Here is a 17652-nt window from a genome sequence, read left to right as displayed (position 1 = left end):
GCCAAAAATAATCCTCATCATATACATATAAGAAAAGAAAAGAAAAGAAAAAAAAGGCAATGCTGTTGGTAGGCAGGTAGTCAGTCAGCTTAGCTCAGCTCACGGGAGGAGGGTGGTGGTGGGGAGAGGGGGGGGGGGGACTCCTGATGGAGTTGGGATGGACCGCCACAGGATTGGTGGATGACTACTCTGGATATGGCCCCGTGCCAAGCCCTTATGTCTTTATATACTGTAAACAGATGACCGGACAGTCCTGAGTGTGCATCGCATCCACTCTGCCTCTCCTCATCTCCACTTCTCTCTCTTTCCAGGGCCCCTGCAAGCCTGCCTTTGCCTCAGCATCCACAGGCTTCTCTTCTTTAATCCAGCTGACTTTTCACTCTGGCTGTGAAAACAATGGCCACGCCGAGGCTGCTCCTCTCTCTATACGTGTGGCTTCTGGCCGGAAACCTCTTAGCGGAGGCGACCTACTACCGCCACCATCGCTACATCCCCCACTTCTACCGCTACCGGGAGCACTCCGCCAACACGGAGAACCTCCTCCCCGAGGTATCCAACCCGGTGTCTGAAGTCTCGCCACCCCGTGTGCCGACCTACCCGGAGGTCCCCGAGGTGTTCCACCCGGCACCTGAAGTCACCCACACCATACCAGAAGCTTTCCACCCGGTGCCCGAAGTCGTGCACCCTGCACCTGAGCGGTACCACCCGCATCCTGCGCGTGATCACGCGCCTGAGCGGTCCTCTCCTTTCAACGCGAGTCGCATTTTCTATGGGATCATGTTTGACGCTGGGAGCACAGGCACCAGGATCCATATCTACAAGTTCATTCAGAAAGACCCCGGTAAGTGCACGGTTCCCTCTCCCTCCCTCCCTCTGTCGCTCTGTCTCTGAACCAGTAGTAGGGATTTTGCACATGCTGCTGACTCCCACTCTGTTTGCTGTTAGGTCATTCGCTGTGTGGTGTAAGGACAGACATGCACCGACAGAGTGCACAGCCAATGCAGCTTCTAAAAGTAGATGAGACTTTTAATTTACCCGTCTGACTCAACTGTGTAGGAAGCAGACTTTTAAAATTCAAGCTGAATGTAGGTCAAAGCTCCAACCTAAATATCCACAGTAATTAAACGTTAAAAAACAAAACAAAACAAAACAAATAAAGCTTTTCAGTCACCCTTCTTTTTATTTTATTTTATTACGATATGTCACATTTTACTGTCTGTCTGTTTTATGATCTGTTCACTGACTTTTTTCTTTTCTCTCTCTCTCTTTTTTAGTTGAGCTTCCAGTTCTGGACAATGAAATGTACCATGCAGTCAAACCTGGACTGTCTTCTTACAAGGACAACCCTGAAGAGGTATGGATGCCTATTTACACCAAAGCTCTTTATTAATTATCAGGTACAACGGGGAGGCACCCTCAACACAAACACATACCTTTAAGTCGTGAATCCACAAAACCGCTGGGATTTTCATTGGGTTGGGTTCATGTGATGTAAACACTGTGTAATTATAAAAATATATGCTGCTTTAACCTTACCTTTGAGCTGTTTTTAAACACCGATCTCCAAAGAAATGTCTACAGAATTTGAACGTAAATTTTTTAAATATATATCTTTACAAATATTTTTCAGTATTTTCCTTCTTCTCTCTTCCATAGGGTGGCAACACCATCCGCCAGTTACTGAGGATTGCCAAGAAGACAGTGCCAGAGGAGGACTGGAGAAGAACCCCGGTGGTCCTAAAGGCCACGGCAGGTCTGCGCTTGCTGCCTGAAGACAAGGCCAGGGCTCTTCTGAAGGAGGTGAGGCACGTTTTCTCTCTGCCCTCAGACAGTTTGGCACAAACACCACCCGTCCCGCCAAGGAACGGGATGAGAAACCACTAAGTGCTTACAAGTGTCACAGAAAAAAAGGCAGCATGTCTGCCCGTTTGGTGGCTATCATGTTGCAAAGAACAGCTGTTGTGGGGTTGTGTGGAGTAACCATATTTGTCATTTTAAGTATTATCCAGACTACTGTTCCAGCCGTGCATGTGGTTTAGTTATCTGTCACTCTAAAGCAAGAGCGCACATTTTGTCTTCTGGGGGTTGAGAAGACTTTTATGACAAAGAGTGACACGCTTGATCATGTAGTCTACTATGATTGTACAGCTGAAGACATATTGAGTAGAATAAATCTTTTCCACAGGTACAAGATGTGTTTGAAGAATCCCCTTTCTATGTGCCAAGCAACAGTGTTACCATCATGAATGGCAAAAATGAAGGTGGGTCATTTTTTTTCATTGCATCATTACCATTTGGACTGTTTATAGTATGCAAAACATTTTTATTTTCTTAAAAATTACGATTTTTGAATTGAGGTATTGTTTGACCAGGTGCTTTACCAGCCCCATTTACTGAGGACAAACAATGCTGCTCTTGTAATTCTTTTTATGAGAGTTCTGTTACTACCTCATTTAAGACAAATAAATATGGCAGTGTGAGCGCAAGCTGCCCCACGCCCTTTAATTTAGCGTGAGCCTCCACATCACTCATTAAGACACCCTCGCTATGTTATGTTTCATCATAGAGTATGCGCTATTTGTTATCCTCACTTTATGAGTGCAATAACTTTTACATCTGAGACAACTGTAATTACCTGGATTGCTCAGCAGTCGTGCAAGTTAGACCGAAAGCTGCTATTTATGTATCAGCCTAATAAAGAAGAACCGAACTAAAAGTCATTCGCAGGTTATTCTGCGGGTTTAAAGTTGTTTAAATGGGCACATTTATCGTAACTCAGCTGTAATCACTTCTCAGGGATTGACTCATGCTGACATTTTCACCCATGTGCTGTTTTAGGAGTCCTCGCCTGGGTCACAGTGAACTTCCTTACAGGTAAGACATTGCTTGTGTTTTGCTATGGTGGTGTTAGTGGTCAGCAGGCTCATATCTGAGGCTCCAGTGTACACAGAAGCCCTTCAGTGAAAGACTCTTGTCTCCTCTCTGAGGTTATGAGCTTGAATCATTGGTCCAAAACAGACTGCAAAAACAAGCAATATTTCCTCACGTTTTTCACACCGCTGTGATACCATCAAATGTATTTCACACGACACAGGAAATTCTAACTACAACTTAGGAAATTAGTAGATTTATAACAATATGTACTTTTTATTACACCGACGATGGACTTAATCGTTCTTATCCCGTGTCCTGTGTTCAACTTGCTGCTTATTTGCCATTAGGTCACCTTTACTCCAACACGAGGAGGACGGTCGGGATTCTGGATTTGGGCGGAGGATCTACACAGATCTCGTTCCTCCCGAAGTCAAAGGTGAATAAACATTTTTACATGTTAAATATACATTTTTTTTTTTTCACCAAAAGTCCACGACAAAACTAAACGTGCTGTTGATCCAACAGAAAACTGTTCAGTCTGCTCCAACTAATTACATCGCCAACTTTGACCTCTTCAATCAAACATATCAGCTCTACACACACAGGTAAATCCAGGAGTGAGATATTTTTAGTATAATGCAAAGCAGGACATGCATATATGTCTTTAAATTGATCCTAACTGTATGTCATCATTATACAGCTACCTTGGAAATGGACTATATGCAGCTCGCTATGCAGCTCTTGGAGCACTGGGAGCTGATGGTAGGGTGTCTTATAACTTTAATCATTTTTCTTGTTATTCTTTCATAAATGTATTGGTTTCAAGACAAAAAACCTTTTTTAATGTTTGTTTTCCCAGGTCTGGATTGGAAAGTCTTCTCTAGCTCATGCCTCCCGAAAAAGTTCAGGGAAAATGCGAATTTTTCAGGAACCACCTATAAAGTTAGCGGGATTCCAGACGGTAAGATAAAAGCACTCTGAGGTTTCAATTGTATTCCCACTGTCTTGGATCCAACAATCCATGCATTCCATTCCAAACTCTGGAACACAATAGCGTACAGTATAATACAGTCTCACATGAGAACATTTTAAAGTTTAACCTTGGCGCCGAACGCATGTTTTGTCATCCTCTCTCCCTCTCCGTCTTCCCTCTTGAACAATTATACTGCAGTCAACCTTGTATTTAAACGAAAAGAAAACTGTCAGTTAAGTTCACAAATAAGGCAGTCACTCCCATACCACAGTCGAGTAGCCAAAAGATGCTGGGCTTGTCCCTGAATTGTTATTTTTTTGTGTAACGAGCAGCTTGATCTGGCTTGCTCACAATTATGTGGTAAAAATAGACAGCACAACAGGGCTGTGCAAACTGCCGCTCTTGTCAGCACATGGTTTTGCCGGCACAAGTGAGCCAACCATACCCATGGGGCTGTGTGAAACTTGCCCTTCTGGGGCTTCCCTTGTATATTATCTGGTAAGCCCCTAGCTTCAACCGCTGGCTGACCTCAGAGTGAGGCTCCCAGTGTTCTGAACTGCATTCCTTCCTCTATGCAACATTAAGTCACAAATCTTCTTCCTCCTCCTGCTCTTTTCTTTCCTCAGGATACGCCGGCTATAAGTTGTGCTACTACGAGGTCATGAAGGTGATCAAAGGAATAATTCACCAGCCATATGAAGTGAGAGGCAACAGCATCTTCTATGCTTTCTCCTACTACTTCGACAGCGCTGTGCAGTCTGGTCTCATCGGTGCGTAGGCACAGGCCAGCAGCTCACCTACCCTTTCCATTATCTTTCATGTCAATTACCATGTTTTGCACAAAGTAGGTATTCAGATTGCACATTTGTTTTTGTATTTGTTCCACAGATGGCAGTCGAGGTGGTACGGTTGAAGTCAGGGATTTCAAGAAGAGAGCCAAAGAAGGTATGAGTTACACACGCTATCTTCTCTAGGGTTGGATAAAGTGAGTGAAACCGACAATCTTACAAGTTATAAATATATTCTAACCGCTGAAACTTCATGCTGTAGAGTCAAGCAAATGCTTGTTTGTGCCCAGAAGCTTGGCACGCCAAACTGGCACAACTTATCCTGTCAAAAAAGAATGTGTTACAACAGTAAAATGTAACAGATTATTTTCCTAAGCGCATTATGGAGACAAATTACAGGTCAAATGTAGTTTATTATAGAGTAAATATATGTTAACAATCTATTAAAATGCACAAGTATATTCAATTGACACATGCCATTCCTATCATTTTCAGTAAGTGACAGCTGTAATGTCCATGCTGAACCACATTTATAGCGAGCAGGAATGAGCTGGTGTGTTATGTAAGGCTGTTTGTATTGTGAGAACGCTGTCACGTGGTCTGGAGGAACAAGTCTAGCTCAAGCTGGGCTGGCAGCTGAGCAGAGGATGTCTGTCTGGCCCTGGCAGGAGGGCACCTGACAGCCACACACCACCTGGGGGCAGACACATACTGAAACACACACACACGCACTGTGCTCGGCTGTTTAACACCACCACCCACCCACAGCCTTGTGCTGACCTTGAGTCGTATTAATCGCACCTCCATGATTATTCAGCCAACCAAAACAGAAAGGCTATCTTTTAATCATGCTGCACACAAGTTAGAAAAGGTGGTATTTTGATGCTGTTGCGTAACATGTGAATCTTCTGTTCATGCCACATATAAAAACTGTGTTTTGATGTTTTTTTCCATGTGTGTGTGTTTGCAGTGTGCAACAAGATGACCAAATACCGGGCAATTAATCCCTTCCTGTGCATGGATATGACATACATCACCTGCCTGTTAAAAGAGGGCTTTGGCTTTAAAGACAGCACGGTGCTTCATGTGGGTGAAATTAATTACAGACAGGTTTTTTACTGTAGCTATTTATAAAAACGGATTACAAAAACCTTCACATCCTGTCACTTCAACTCTGTATTTTTAAAATCATCGTCAAACTAAATGGTTTTGATGGAGATCCCTCCTCTCTTTTGCTTCGACAGCTTGCCAAAAAGGTGAACAATGTGGAGACAAGCTGGGCCCTGGGGGCGACCTTTGACTACTTCAGAAACTTTAACATCCACTAAGGCGGGTCGCTGTTGCTGCAGCTGGCACTGAGAGGGACCGTCACTGTGGGGCTTCCCTTCCTCCATCAGCCCATCACCAACACACACCCACTCCCACCATGCTTCCTCGCTCACCATGCCCCTCATCTCCTCAACCTCAGCACACTTCAAGAACTGTTGAAAAAGAAATCACTATTTTTTTACAAGGCCAGCTATTTCTACTGTATGTTGAGCTCACAACTGGTGGGCTGACTTTTATTTTTGTAAAACGTTTACCTTTTCTAATTCCCTCCGAGTGTCTAATCTGAAACAGCTTCTCCACCTACCTATAAAGTGCCTGACAGGTCATTTAGAAGCAATACAACAAGTCCTGGTACTTTGGTGCTCACTGTGGTCCCAGCGTACACTGTACAGTGGAACATTTAGAGACTAGTTGCTGGAGCAGCAACCATTGTTGTCTTTGTAGATGCTTGGAAATCCATTTGCTTTTCATGCTAGATGCAAATCATCTTCTAGGACCCCAGTTAATTTTCTCTAGCCTTAGACAAACTCAAAACAGAGCAGCTGACCATCATATAGCTTCCATTTACTTTGCAAGTAACACTTTAACTGCAGATAATGTAGCCAAGGTCACTCACCTTGATGTATTCTACAGCTGTACATATTCATCATTAGTGCTGGATTCACCATGACCCTGGGGCAAAGAGAGATGTGGAGAGATGCCTCTGACAGAGTGGGTTATAGATGCTGCTACTTAAATGAGGTTAAATTCCATATTCTTTTAGCGTGCAGTCATTACTGTGAGATTAAAATATCTTATGAAGCAGGGCTCAATTACCTGGGGCCTTTGTGATGAACTGTACTACCAAAGGAAAAGAAAACCTCATCCAGGGTAGACCGTGCATGCAGATTCATAATCCACAGCCAAACAAATACAGCAAAATGTTTTTGTAATAACATCTTTGAGAACGCCTTGTTGTTGGTTGCTCAGAGTCATTTGTATTTCTTGTGAACTGTACAAATATTTAAATAACTGAAAGTTTATGTAAGAGTATTTTAATTATCCTCATCCAATATTAATGTTTAAACTCTTTGTGTAACCGTTTCGTAAGCCATGCCTCTACTGTCCTTTTAATATTCAACATACTCCAATAACTACTGCTGTATATACATAATGTAAACTTAGTGAAACTTATTTGGTAAGAAGTGCTTTTACATTGCAAAAACTTTATGCCGCACAACTGCTGCCAAATGCCTCTGTACTCATGCTCATCAGTATCAGAGTACACTCATGCGTGACAATATGTACATTTGAAGTAAATCCAGTGAGATCATGTATGTGTCAATAAAACATGAAAAAACAAGCTTTGTGTATGTTTCAATATATTAAAAGAAAAGAAGATTTAAATAATTCAATGTTAGACAGGCAAAGAGAAAAATAAAATTTTTATTATTTTATTGTATTTTTACATTACAACATTTAGAGCTGAAAGTCGCTGGAGATCCACAAACTGCCGCTGCATGAGAGAGGCATCATTTGCTCGCAAATGCCATGATTTGCTCCTGTGAAGTGAAAACAGACATGAACTTAAAAACTCTCCAACCCTCTGTCTCATGCTCAGGAAAAGCCTGTTATAAGCGAGGGGCACTGCAAACTCTCTATACAAGACCCGTAAAGCAGTGAATTCAGAGCATTTAATGTGGAAAAAAAGAAAGTGACTTTGTGCCTCCGCAGCGAGATGCCTTTACAACCCGTTACAGTTGTGTTGGTTTGAATCACTTAGTAGGGAATAAAGCCATTTCACATGAGTGGTCGGTAATAAAAGGGGTGTGAAAACACAAGCCGGTGTCCGCTGCCTCAGGACCAGCCATGCACCCCACCCACACACTTTTGGTAACACTAAATTTGAGGCTAAACTTAGATGCCATAGTAGTAGGTTGAGAACCAGTAAAATTATAGACGCTGCTAAAGTAAAGCTCCGTGTAATCAGAAAAGTGGGCGGAAGGTGGGGTCAAGGTGGAGGCGGGGTTTGTGCTTGACAGGTGGTTGATGTTATCTGAGCGATTTCCAGGTTCGCTAACATCTAAAACTAGAGCAGACAGAGAGGCTTACTTTCAGCGTTGGGAGCATGTTGGTGGCCTGCAGACCGAAGGTGCGTAGGAGAACCACAGGCGCGGCGTTGGTGGAGTACAGCCGCTTCATGAGGTCGATGGCAGCCATCATGGGCAGATTATGCCGCTGACGTTCGGTTTCATATTCTAGCAGGTGCTGAATTGCTCCTGCACAAACACACGTGAACCGGGAGGTTAAAAAACTGAGAATAAATTCTAAGCCGAATAAGTCCGTCATGTGTTTTCTACATTAGCTCAAAGCACCGGCGCTACGCTAACTTTAGAACATCACATACCAGCATTTTTGTGTTTTTTCTATGAAAAGCGACTACATAGAGCTCCAGGAAAGAATGGGCAAAAAATAAAACATCAAATGAATGTTGCCGGAAAAGCTGATGCTTTTTATAGTTCACATCGACGGCGTGCGTTTGAGCTGGGGCAATGGAAAAGAGCTTAGTGAAAACCGCCGTGCTGTGTCTGTTTAGAGTTCTCACTGACCCAGGTCTTTCCCGTTAAAGGCCGCCTGACTTAGGATCTGCGTGAGGCAGGCCACATCACCAAATCCCAGGTTAACTCCCTGACCAGCCAGAGGATGGACACGATGGGCCGCATCCCTGAAATAGAAACAAAAGACGAGTTAAGTAGTTCTAGACACAGTACAAGTTCAAATCACCATCTCTTTATTCATCCCTTTATTAGCTGACTAAGCAAACAGTTAAAAGCTTTAAAGCGTACTTTAAGAGCAATTTTTTTCAGGACCTTGTAATACACATTCTCCTTTATAAAGGCATTAACATGCTTGAGCTGTCACTTTTAGTTTTTATTATCTTACCCAATGAGTGCAACTCTGTGTCTGATGTACTCAGATGCATGGCCCATTCCGAGCGGGAACATGACCCGTGACTTTGGGCCGATCCCCGCCACACTCGGGGGAAGCTGTCGAGGTGAACCTGCGGACGGCATGATGGCTGACAGAGCGCCTCGAAACAGCGAGCCAGCCGTCTCAATTAGGTCCGACTGGTTCTCATTACTCCACTGCCAGCGAGCAGACAGACAGGAAAGAAGACAAGAGAATGAAAAGCAGCCAGAAAAGAGAGAAAACAGACACCGTCCCCTTAGTGGACAAAGAAATTAGCTGACACAGGAGCAAAGCTGAACTCCAGGCCAGCGAAAGGGCTTTCTTTTTTTCCCCCTCCCTAACTAACTGGTTTGGCAAGGCTTCGGGAGCTGAGCTAATTAAAAGAAGATGACGGTCAGGCTATGGAGTTGAATTAGCTCTGTTTGAAAAACATTCCATGCAGTAATGGTCGACACTGGGAGACCACAGGTTTAATTAGCAAACCAGGCCTAAAACCAAACGTGACTCAACCATGGTGACCCCGTCCATAAGCAGGCCCAGTAAAAATAGCCAGCTTGGGAAAAAGGAGTTTCTCCAAACACAAAAAATAGAAAGGTGTATCGTTCCTGCAATGAAATATTAGTATTGTGTATAGTTTGGGCTAAACAATGACCGTATTGTTTGCGTGAGCCACTTAAAACTGCTCATCGTGGAAGTGTAAGGAGAACCTCGTGCCACATATGGCACACTGCATACAAATACAGACACTTTGCAAAATCTTACTGACAGACAAGGAACCTGAGTGTAAATACGACATTGGCAGTTTATGTATGAACCGAGACTTACAAAGGCAGAGTTGATGGCGTCAACAAAGCGCTCCTCATCTAGCTCGAGGAGCTCCTCTGCGAGTGAATGGCTGGTTGACCACACGAGAGAGCTGTGTGTGTCGGACAGCTGCATAGGAACAAAACGCAACAGCTGAAGTTTCATTAAATGCTCCTGTGACAGAATGAAAATACTGCAGCAGCAAAAAAAAAAAAAAAAATCCAGATATTACCGGTAACATTGCGATGGGTCCTGTTGGGAGGAACCTCTGCCATGCAACATTGTTCTCCGTGGGCTGTCCGACACATAAATTAAAACGTATTAAACAGTTGCATTGTTTTGTACAGCTATATTTGAATATCATAAACTGTGCATAAAAACAATATCATAAAAGTCGGGAGTATTGTTCTCCGACTGCTGACAGATGTGATGTTAAAATTACTATTATAACAAAATCATTGAGTAAATCCACCAAGGAATTTACAATAAGGTTTGCTTAAATATTTAGGAGACTTATGCTCATTTCCAGCTCAATATTTTTTATTTTTGGACTATAGAGTAGCTTTGCATGATTCACACTTCAGAGTACTTGGCCTTCACACAAGCCCTCAGTTCACCCTCTGCCTGAAACAAGCTGTTCAGCTTGAGTGTTTAGAGCAGCTGCAAGGTTTAATATGAGCACCTGTTACTCTAACAGTATATATGTACATATACACCCACATTGTTAGGTACACCTGTTAGACTACTCATTAGCACAAATATCTAATCAGCCAATCAGGGCAGCAGCTCAGTGTCTTTAGGCACGTGGACATGATTGAGACGACCTGGTGAAGTTCAAAGCGAGCATCAGAATAGGATGAAAGGTGATTTAAGTGACTTTGCTTTGAATGTGGTATGTTTGTTGGTGCCAGACTGGCTGGTCTGAGTATTTCAGAAACTGCTGATCTGCTGGGATTTTCCCACACAACAATATTTACAGAGATCAGGCTGAAAAAGAGAAAATATCCACTGAGTGCCAGTTCTCTGTGTCAAAATGCCTGGTTGAGGAGAATGGTCAGACAGCTTTAAACTAATAGGAATGCAACTGTGCCTCAAATTTTTATTATTTAATTATCCTTTATTTATCCGGGTAAAAGTCTCGTTGAGATTACAAACTCTTTTTCAAGAGAGACGTGGCTAAGTGAGCAGAAGAAGCATAATTATGCAGAAGACCATCTCTGAAAAGGTAACACATCGAATATTGAAGCTATTGAGGACCTAATAAAACGTCCCTTGAATGTACATATGAGACATAAAATAAGAAAAAAAGCATAAGAGCCTTCAAATTACGAGGATTTACATTGTGTAAATACTAACGCTCACCTCTGATAGGTGCAGTACAGCAACCACAGCAGACTGGTCATAATTCCACTTGACTGTGGGTATTCCTAATTCCCGCCTCACCATTGAGTTTGGTCCATCTGCACCAATCTGCAAAACAGATGAGTGGGAGGAAATTAATGGAATAAAAAAGACACAACAACAACCACAGATTGCGTGATAAAATTAAACTGACCAGCAGCTTAGTCTGAAGAGTCTCTCCGTTAGCCAGCGTGACGCGCACCCATGGGATGTAGTCTGTTTCCTGGGAAGGCATGGGCCATGTGTATTTCACCACCTTGGACCTGTACTTCACTTGTACATTTTCTAATAAAGCACCAGAGAAACATGCGCAAAAAAATGGTGAATACAGTTCAAAGAAAAGAAAAACTGTGTTTCTCAAAAGAAATGAGCAGCTGGTGTGACTTTCTCACAAGAAAGGGATCAATCTTGGTCCTGTGAATATATCATCATCAGCCACTTTTTCCTTTAAGGAAAGAAAGGATGGTTTTTGCCTGCAGCAAAAGCAGTGGAAGATCTATAAACCACCTCATAAAACACCACTGGTTTTCCTCGGTGGCATATAGTAGCTGCCAAAGTTCACATTTGACAGTCCTCTTAATGGTCTTGGCACGCCACATTGCACTGACTAATAGTGTTTATCTACAAGCACACCAATCCACACTTCAGACACGCTGCCAGCTTGTTAGATTTCGCACTAAAACTGCTCCTCATCCTAAAATATCCACAGCTGGACATCGCAGAACATGTAAGGATCCAGATCGTACTCTGGCTCACGCTGACTTGGAGTGGTACCCATCCACAGACCAGTTTCTGCAACACGAAAGTCAAAAGTTGTTTTTTTTTTCAGTGACTGGTGAGCAGGGCTTACATTGAAAACAGCTGGCGAGGAGTAGATTTTTCGAGTACATGTGCATCTTGAGCATAACAATCCCAAATGCTAAAAATGAGACAGCTGGTGGCACATGAGGCACAAACGTGATGTAACCACACGTCCCTTTTGTTTGGCGCACAACGCCGAAAAGTGTTTATAAATATGCCACTTTAACTGTGGAGCACATAGCAGAGCTCAGTTTTATTTGTGAACCTCTCAAAAGTTGGGACGCTGTCAAAGGCAATGCGGCGCTATACCCCGTCAGCGATTTAGCGTCTTGAGAGGTGGCACAGCCCGGGAGCACATGGCGGCTTTAAATAGGTCACTGGACCATTTCACGTGTCCTCGCAGGGTGCTGGAGCACTGGCAGTGAGGTTTAGATTGAAATTGCAGGAAAAACAAGGATGGCTCCAAGAGCTTGTCTTTAAAAACAGTCACAGGGACAGAGAGAGAGAGTACAAATAAACAAAACCTGGGGACGGGATGGAATAAAAGTGGTGGCTTTAGCTGCCTGAGTCTGGCAGCAGGGAGATGGAATAGAAATCAAACTACTGTGTGTTTGTGTGTGTTCTGGGTGGGGGTGCTTCATGTTTTAATCATAATCTTACCAGACAGACTGTCCAGCTGTCTAGTGAGCGCGGCCACGACCAGGTCGTTCTCCACGATGTACGCCATCTCGTCCTCCACGTTCTCCTTATCGAATGTGATCAGGGCATCTGAGCAGGCATCCCAAACCTAAATGAGAGACTCATTACGCCTGCGGTCTACAAGTCTATCCTTAAACGCATCTCCGTTTCCTATATATAGTAAGCAGAAAAATGGCGCTTCACTTGGGCTGAACACATCAAAGTTGTTAACTGCCGCCGAAGGACGGCACAGCCTACATGCATCAAACGCAGAGCGGCGAGTGTCACGGGCAGCGCTCTGTGTGGACAGCTGACTTCAGCTTTAATGGAGCTCTGTGAGGCGCAGGACCAAATAATATTTTTGTGATGTGGATTTTTTTTCCTCTCTCTCAAACACTTTCTGGGAAACACAAATAACAAATGTCATGTTTGAGAACATTACAGAGTGAGAGTCAATATTTATCTGTGACCAAAAGTGGCAGAGTGAGATATAGTTTTAGGCTACTGTAATTCTAACCCTGAAAGCACCGCTTTAGCTAAACGTGATTTTTTTTTTTTTTTTGGGGGGGGGGGGGGGGGGGGGGAGTGTTTGTACAAGGTTGATCCTTTCCTGGATGACAGAACCCGTCATTCTGCAGTAATGTGCTGCTGCGCTACTTTTTTCCAACTTGCCATAAAGTAGGAAGATATACCCATGAGAAAACCACTAATGGCAGTGAGTTTGCAGCTTGTGATAAGTGGTTGGGAAGAAAGATTTACTGAGACCAGCCCAAAAAATGTTTTGGTTTTGTTTAATGCAGGGTGAAATGATGCAGCTCCGGGGCAGAGTGAGTTCCTACTTCTTTTGCAAGATGCGTGAATAAAAATTTATAGGGAAAATGCGGGTGGGGTGGGGGGGTAACGCCTCGTTAGCAAAAAAAGAGAAAGGAAGGAAAAGAAACAAACTGTTTGCTTGTGTTTCAAATCTAAACCCTCGTCGCCTACTTTAATGCAGGGAAAGCCTGCTTTCTACAGTTGACCTGCAGAACATACTTTCCAGTGCTATGACTGGGATGTATATGACTGAAATTCAATGGGCAAACAAGCCAAAACAGTGGTAGCTGAGTGAAGGTATAATGGGTGAGGTACACTACCATAATCACTGTGAGGCACTGCATGATGACATCTTAGGCCCAGAGAGAAACCCTGCGGTCGAGTGTTTGGTACACACCGACCACATCTTACAAGAGGGACCGAGGCTGCACCCACAGCTGTAAAGCGGGCTCGACTTTGCAGCAAACAACCACTCTCCTAATCTTTCATCTTCTTCCCGTTGTTCACATGAATCTTCATAATTAGAGGATTTTTTGGGGGGGTATACCAATTTGAAAATGTCAAAATAATGTATTCCTCGTAGGAAACATAGTTTTAATAAATAGAACTAGCATGGTCAGAGAGCCATCCTGTACTTTTAAATATGCCTTGTGTTCTTTGATGTTTTGGGGTGCTATAGATTGCGCGGTGATACCGAAGGGGCATAAACTGCACAAAGGAATGAACGAAATGCATGTCACGCGAAACCACCGCTTGGCATTTTAATGAGAACAATTACATTGAGTGTTGTGTTGCTTGGTTATTAAGAATGACTGAGCGGAGGCTGAGCGTCACAGATTTTTCTCTCCACAAATTGCACAGTGTCGAGATTGATGGATGACAGAAATACATCTAGTATGCCAGTAAATTACAAAGTCTGGAGGACGTGAAAAGGAAAAGCCGAGCGGTGCAACAGGACGACTCGGGGAGATGCGTCCGTGTTAAAGAAGGCTCAAGGTATACTCACAGTTAACAATGTTAACTTTAAGATTGACCTACCTGCATCTTTTTATAGGGCTTGAACCTCATCTTTGTGATGTGCTCCCATGCTCCGATACCTGACAAAAGAAAGAGGTCAGATTGGACAAATGTGGTTTGTGAAGTCATTCAGAGATCCACAGATGACTCACACAGACTGATTCAGGGAAGTTTGGATTTTTCTGCACCTCAGTGTTTTTCTCTGCACATTTCAGAGCAATTAACAGTAATGGGGAAAAAAAAAAGTATGTGTGTGGATAAATAATCATAGTCACACTTTGGAAGTAAATATAACAAAAATGAATGCACATGTTTGCATAATGTGCAGAATGTTGTGACTAGGGTTAAGGACTGACACTTTTGGCAGCTCCAGGATCAACAATCAGGTGCAGATGTTGGATTGTGGGTGCATTTTTCCTTTGTTCAGGAGTATTAATTAAAGCAGAGGCATCAAACATAACATTATAAAGTGCTTAAAGGATGGCACAGATCATTCATTGAGCTCTCATCAGTCACTGTTTGTTTTTAGTAACCTTTTAATTTTTTGTGCAGGTGTCAGTCGCGGCCAATGACGTCAAAGCCAAACTTGACGTCTCACATTTACCCTTTCAAATCGCACCGCCGCATTCAACATTTTTATTGACACTACAGTCAAAATAAAAGTCTGTGATTGGAGAGGAAAAGTTTATTAATGGATCACTGTGACTGAAAACACAAATAAGATATGTGAAGGGCTTAATTTGAGATGCTAAGACAAACTTTAGGGTTTGTCTCTGGCACCTGCAAAAATAATGTTTATCACACATGCTCATACACTGGACTGCATAGTCTACCAGGCAGACAGGTAGGAGGTTGGCATGTGTAGACCTGAACCTGGATAAATATGGTTTAACTTACAGACATGTCACATATTGAAAGAAAAACTAACAAACTACCTTAATAAGCTGTTGCACCACATTAAATCTAGAACTTAAATGCAGCTTTCGACTGATTCTAAAAAAGAAAGTCACTGGAAATTTACTGCAGGGGTGAAACACCATACTTTGAAAACATATACCCTCATTCAGTGTTTTGATGACGGTGGCTTAGCATGCTGCCTAACACGCTAGTCTAAAATCTTCCATAGGTGTGTAATTAAGCTGAGATCTTGTGGCCGCAAAGCCCACAGTATATTATTTATGTCAATGCCATCTTCACTAAGCAATTCAGTGACCCTTCCTGCCCTATGGGTGGCGGCATTGTCATTCTGGAAGAAACAACTCCACTGGGAATAAAAACGCTTAGTTATAATAAAAAGGTGATCACTCAGAACAACTTTGCATTGATTTGCAGGGCCTCTTCCCTGGATGTGTGATTTGTGACATCCTAACACATATTATCCCCCAACCACCAGTCGATCGCAGCAGATGGCTGTCCCACCTCGATCCTGGTTCTGCCAGAGGTTTCTTCCTGTTAAAAGGGTGTTTATTGTTCCCGCCATTGCCAAGTTCTTGCTCATAGTGGGTCGCTTGATTGTTGGGGATTGTTTCTCCAGAAGGTTTACAAGGTGGTAGTGAAACCTGCTATGATGTATGATTTGGAAATGGTGGCGAAAAAATAGGAAGCTGAACTAGAGGTGATAGCGCTGAAGATGTTAAGATTTCTATTGGTAGTGTTCTGGATGGGCAGGATCAGAATTGATTATATCAGAGAGACAGCTAAGGTTGAGCGGTCTGGAGACAAAGTTAGACAGGCAAGGATGTTTTGGATAGGTGAAAACCATTAATAGAGGAACTCCCAGGCAGAAGAAAAAAAAGAAAGATCACAAAAATGATTCATGGATGTAGTGTAGTAGGACATGCAGAGGGTTGCTGTGACAAAAATCGGATGTTAGGAATAGGGTGGGATGCTGCCACGACCCCTAAAGGGACCAGCCGAAAGAAGAAGAAAAAGTTCTGATGACCACCTTCAGCTATTTTTAATGGATTCAAGACCTGAAGTGGTAATTTAGGACAAAGACTATGTTTAAAAAACAAGCCCATCAAGCCCAACTGAAATTACAGTGTCAAATCCCTGACTCTCCTTTTCCTTGGCTTTTGACTTCTTTAAGCTCAGGAGACATATTTAAACTGCAGTTTGGGCTGGACCAAACCTCACATTCTTAGCTGTACTACAGGGAAAAAAACACTGCTAGGAAAAACCTCAGGTGATCCATTACAAAAGGAACAACTGAGGTTAAACACGATCCTTGCTAAAAATGGGTGACCAGCCAGTGTCTGATCCCTGGCTTACCTTGTGGGAGCCATTTAGTAGTCAAGGACAACAAACTTGTCACAGAAAGGAAATTACTCAGGATTATATTTTGCTGCATTTTTCAAGCAGATTCTGTTCAGATTTGGTTGTATACTGTACCACTGAGAAGTGTGGCGGAGCCTGGACTGATGGAGCTAACTCTGGTGCTATAGGTGTCCGGGACTTTGTCCATTAGTTTCTTGTTGCCGGCTTCAAGCAGCAGAATCTTCTTACCCTCCAAGTTTGGATCCAAACCTGTGGATGGAAAGTAAATGCATACAATATATAATATAGTTTAAATATGAGAGCACATGTGTAAGATTAAACATGTGTAATGAACCTGCAATTGGATTCGTTGTCCTGTGAAGCGGATGCAATCATTTGATTTAGAGCTCTGACTACATGTTTTAATACTCCAGCACATTTTAGAGATATCTTTTCCAGTATAGTAGAAAGTGACATTCCCTCTCTGTGAGAGAAAGAGTGCACTGCTACTCTGCACACCAACTTTAATCTGGATGTGGACAAGTTAACAGCAAAGTCTTGCAACACTAGTCGAGCACTCACCCAAGGAACATGCCATTGCAGATCCAACCATCCCTCCCCCGGATATAATTATATCATAAACATCATTCCCGTGATCTGCACATACTAATCCTCGCCTGGTGATTTTTATAGCAGATAAATGCTTTTCTGTTACAAAACACCGGCTGAGTCCGTTTAAGGCCAGCGACGCCCTTGTGAGCTTCTGCATGTTTCAGTCTGTCTTCGCATGAGAGAGAAGCCTCTGGATAAACAAAGGAAAACAGTCCTGGGTCGGGCTTTGAAGAGTGTCATACAACAATTAAAGAGACAGACGTTTCCCCTTGAATGTGTCCTTCTAAGACCAACGGCGACTCTTCTGTGACACAACAACCATGTTGTGTTGACAAACGCTGCAAGAGGAAGTACTTC

General features: G+C 43.0%; 2 protein-coding genes across 3 annotated transcripts; one reads left to right on the top strand and one right to left on the bottom strand.

Moving 5' to 3' along the window:
* Window positions 1–172: 172 nt before the first annotated feature.
* Window positions 173–7306, top strand: entpd5a (ectonucleoside triphosphate diphosphohydrolase 5a). Its single transcript, XM_085143819.1, has 13 exons — window positions 173–841; window positions 1275–1354; window positions 1657–1800; window positions 2186–2261; window positions 2839–2874; window positions 3222–3310; window positions 3400–3479; window positions 3575–3636; window positions 3734–3835; window positions 4474–4617; window positions 4736–4792; window positions 5606–5721; window positions 5880–7306. Exons 1-13 carry the CDS (start codon window positions 397–399, stop codon window positions 5961–5963), a joined length of 1515 nt encoding a protein of 504 aa, XP_084999945.1. The 5' UTR covers window positions 173–396; the 3' UTR covers window positions 5964–7306.
* A 64-nt stretch (window positions 7307–7370) lies between these two features.
* Window positions 7371–17643, bottom strand: coq6 (coenzyme Q6 monooxygenase). Of its 2 annotated transcripts, none has more exons than XM_085143821.1 (12): window positions 17266–17643; window positions 16819–16953; window positions 14449–14507; window positions 12580–12706; window positions 11273–11403; window positions 11080–11187; window positions 9950–10012; window positions 9739–9846; window positions 8887–9089; window positions 8553–8668; window positions 8056–8222; window positions 7371–7505 (listed from the first exon to the last, which is right to left on the bottom strand). In XM_085143821.1, the coding sequence occupies exons 1-12, from the start codon at window positions 17450–17452 to the stop codon at window positions 7476–7478; spliced, it is 1434 nt and encodes a 477-aa protein (XP_084999947.1). In that variant the 5' UTR covers window positions 17453–17643; the 3' UTR covers window positions 7371–7475. The 2 variants fall into 2 exon arrangements, with proteins under 2 accessions (XP_084999947.1, XP_084999948.1); XM_085143822.1 differs by lacking the exon at window positions 17266–17643 and adding an exon at window positions 17039–17234.
* Between the last annotated feature and the right edge of the window lie 9 nt (window positions 17644–17652).

The sequence above is a fragment of the Neolamprologus multifasciatus genome, chromosome 19 (genome assembly GCF_963576455.1).
Source record: "Neolamprologus multifasciatus chromosome 19, fNeoMul1.2, whole genome shotgun sequence".
In the NCBI taxonomy this organism is placed as follows: domain Eukaryota; kingdom Metazoa; phylum Chordata; class Actinopteri; order Cichliformes; family Cichlidae; genus Neolamprologus; species Neolamprologus multifasciatus.
This window is presented reverse-complemented; position numbering and strand designations above follow the sequence as displayed.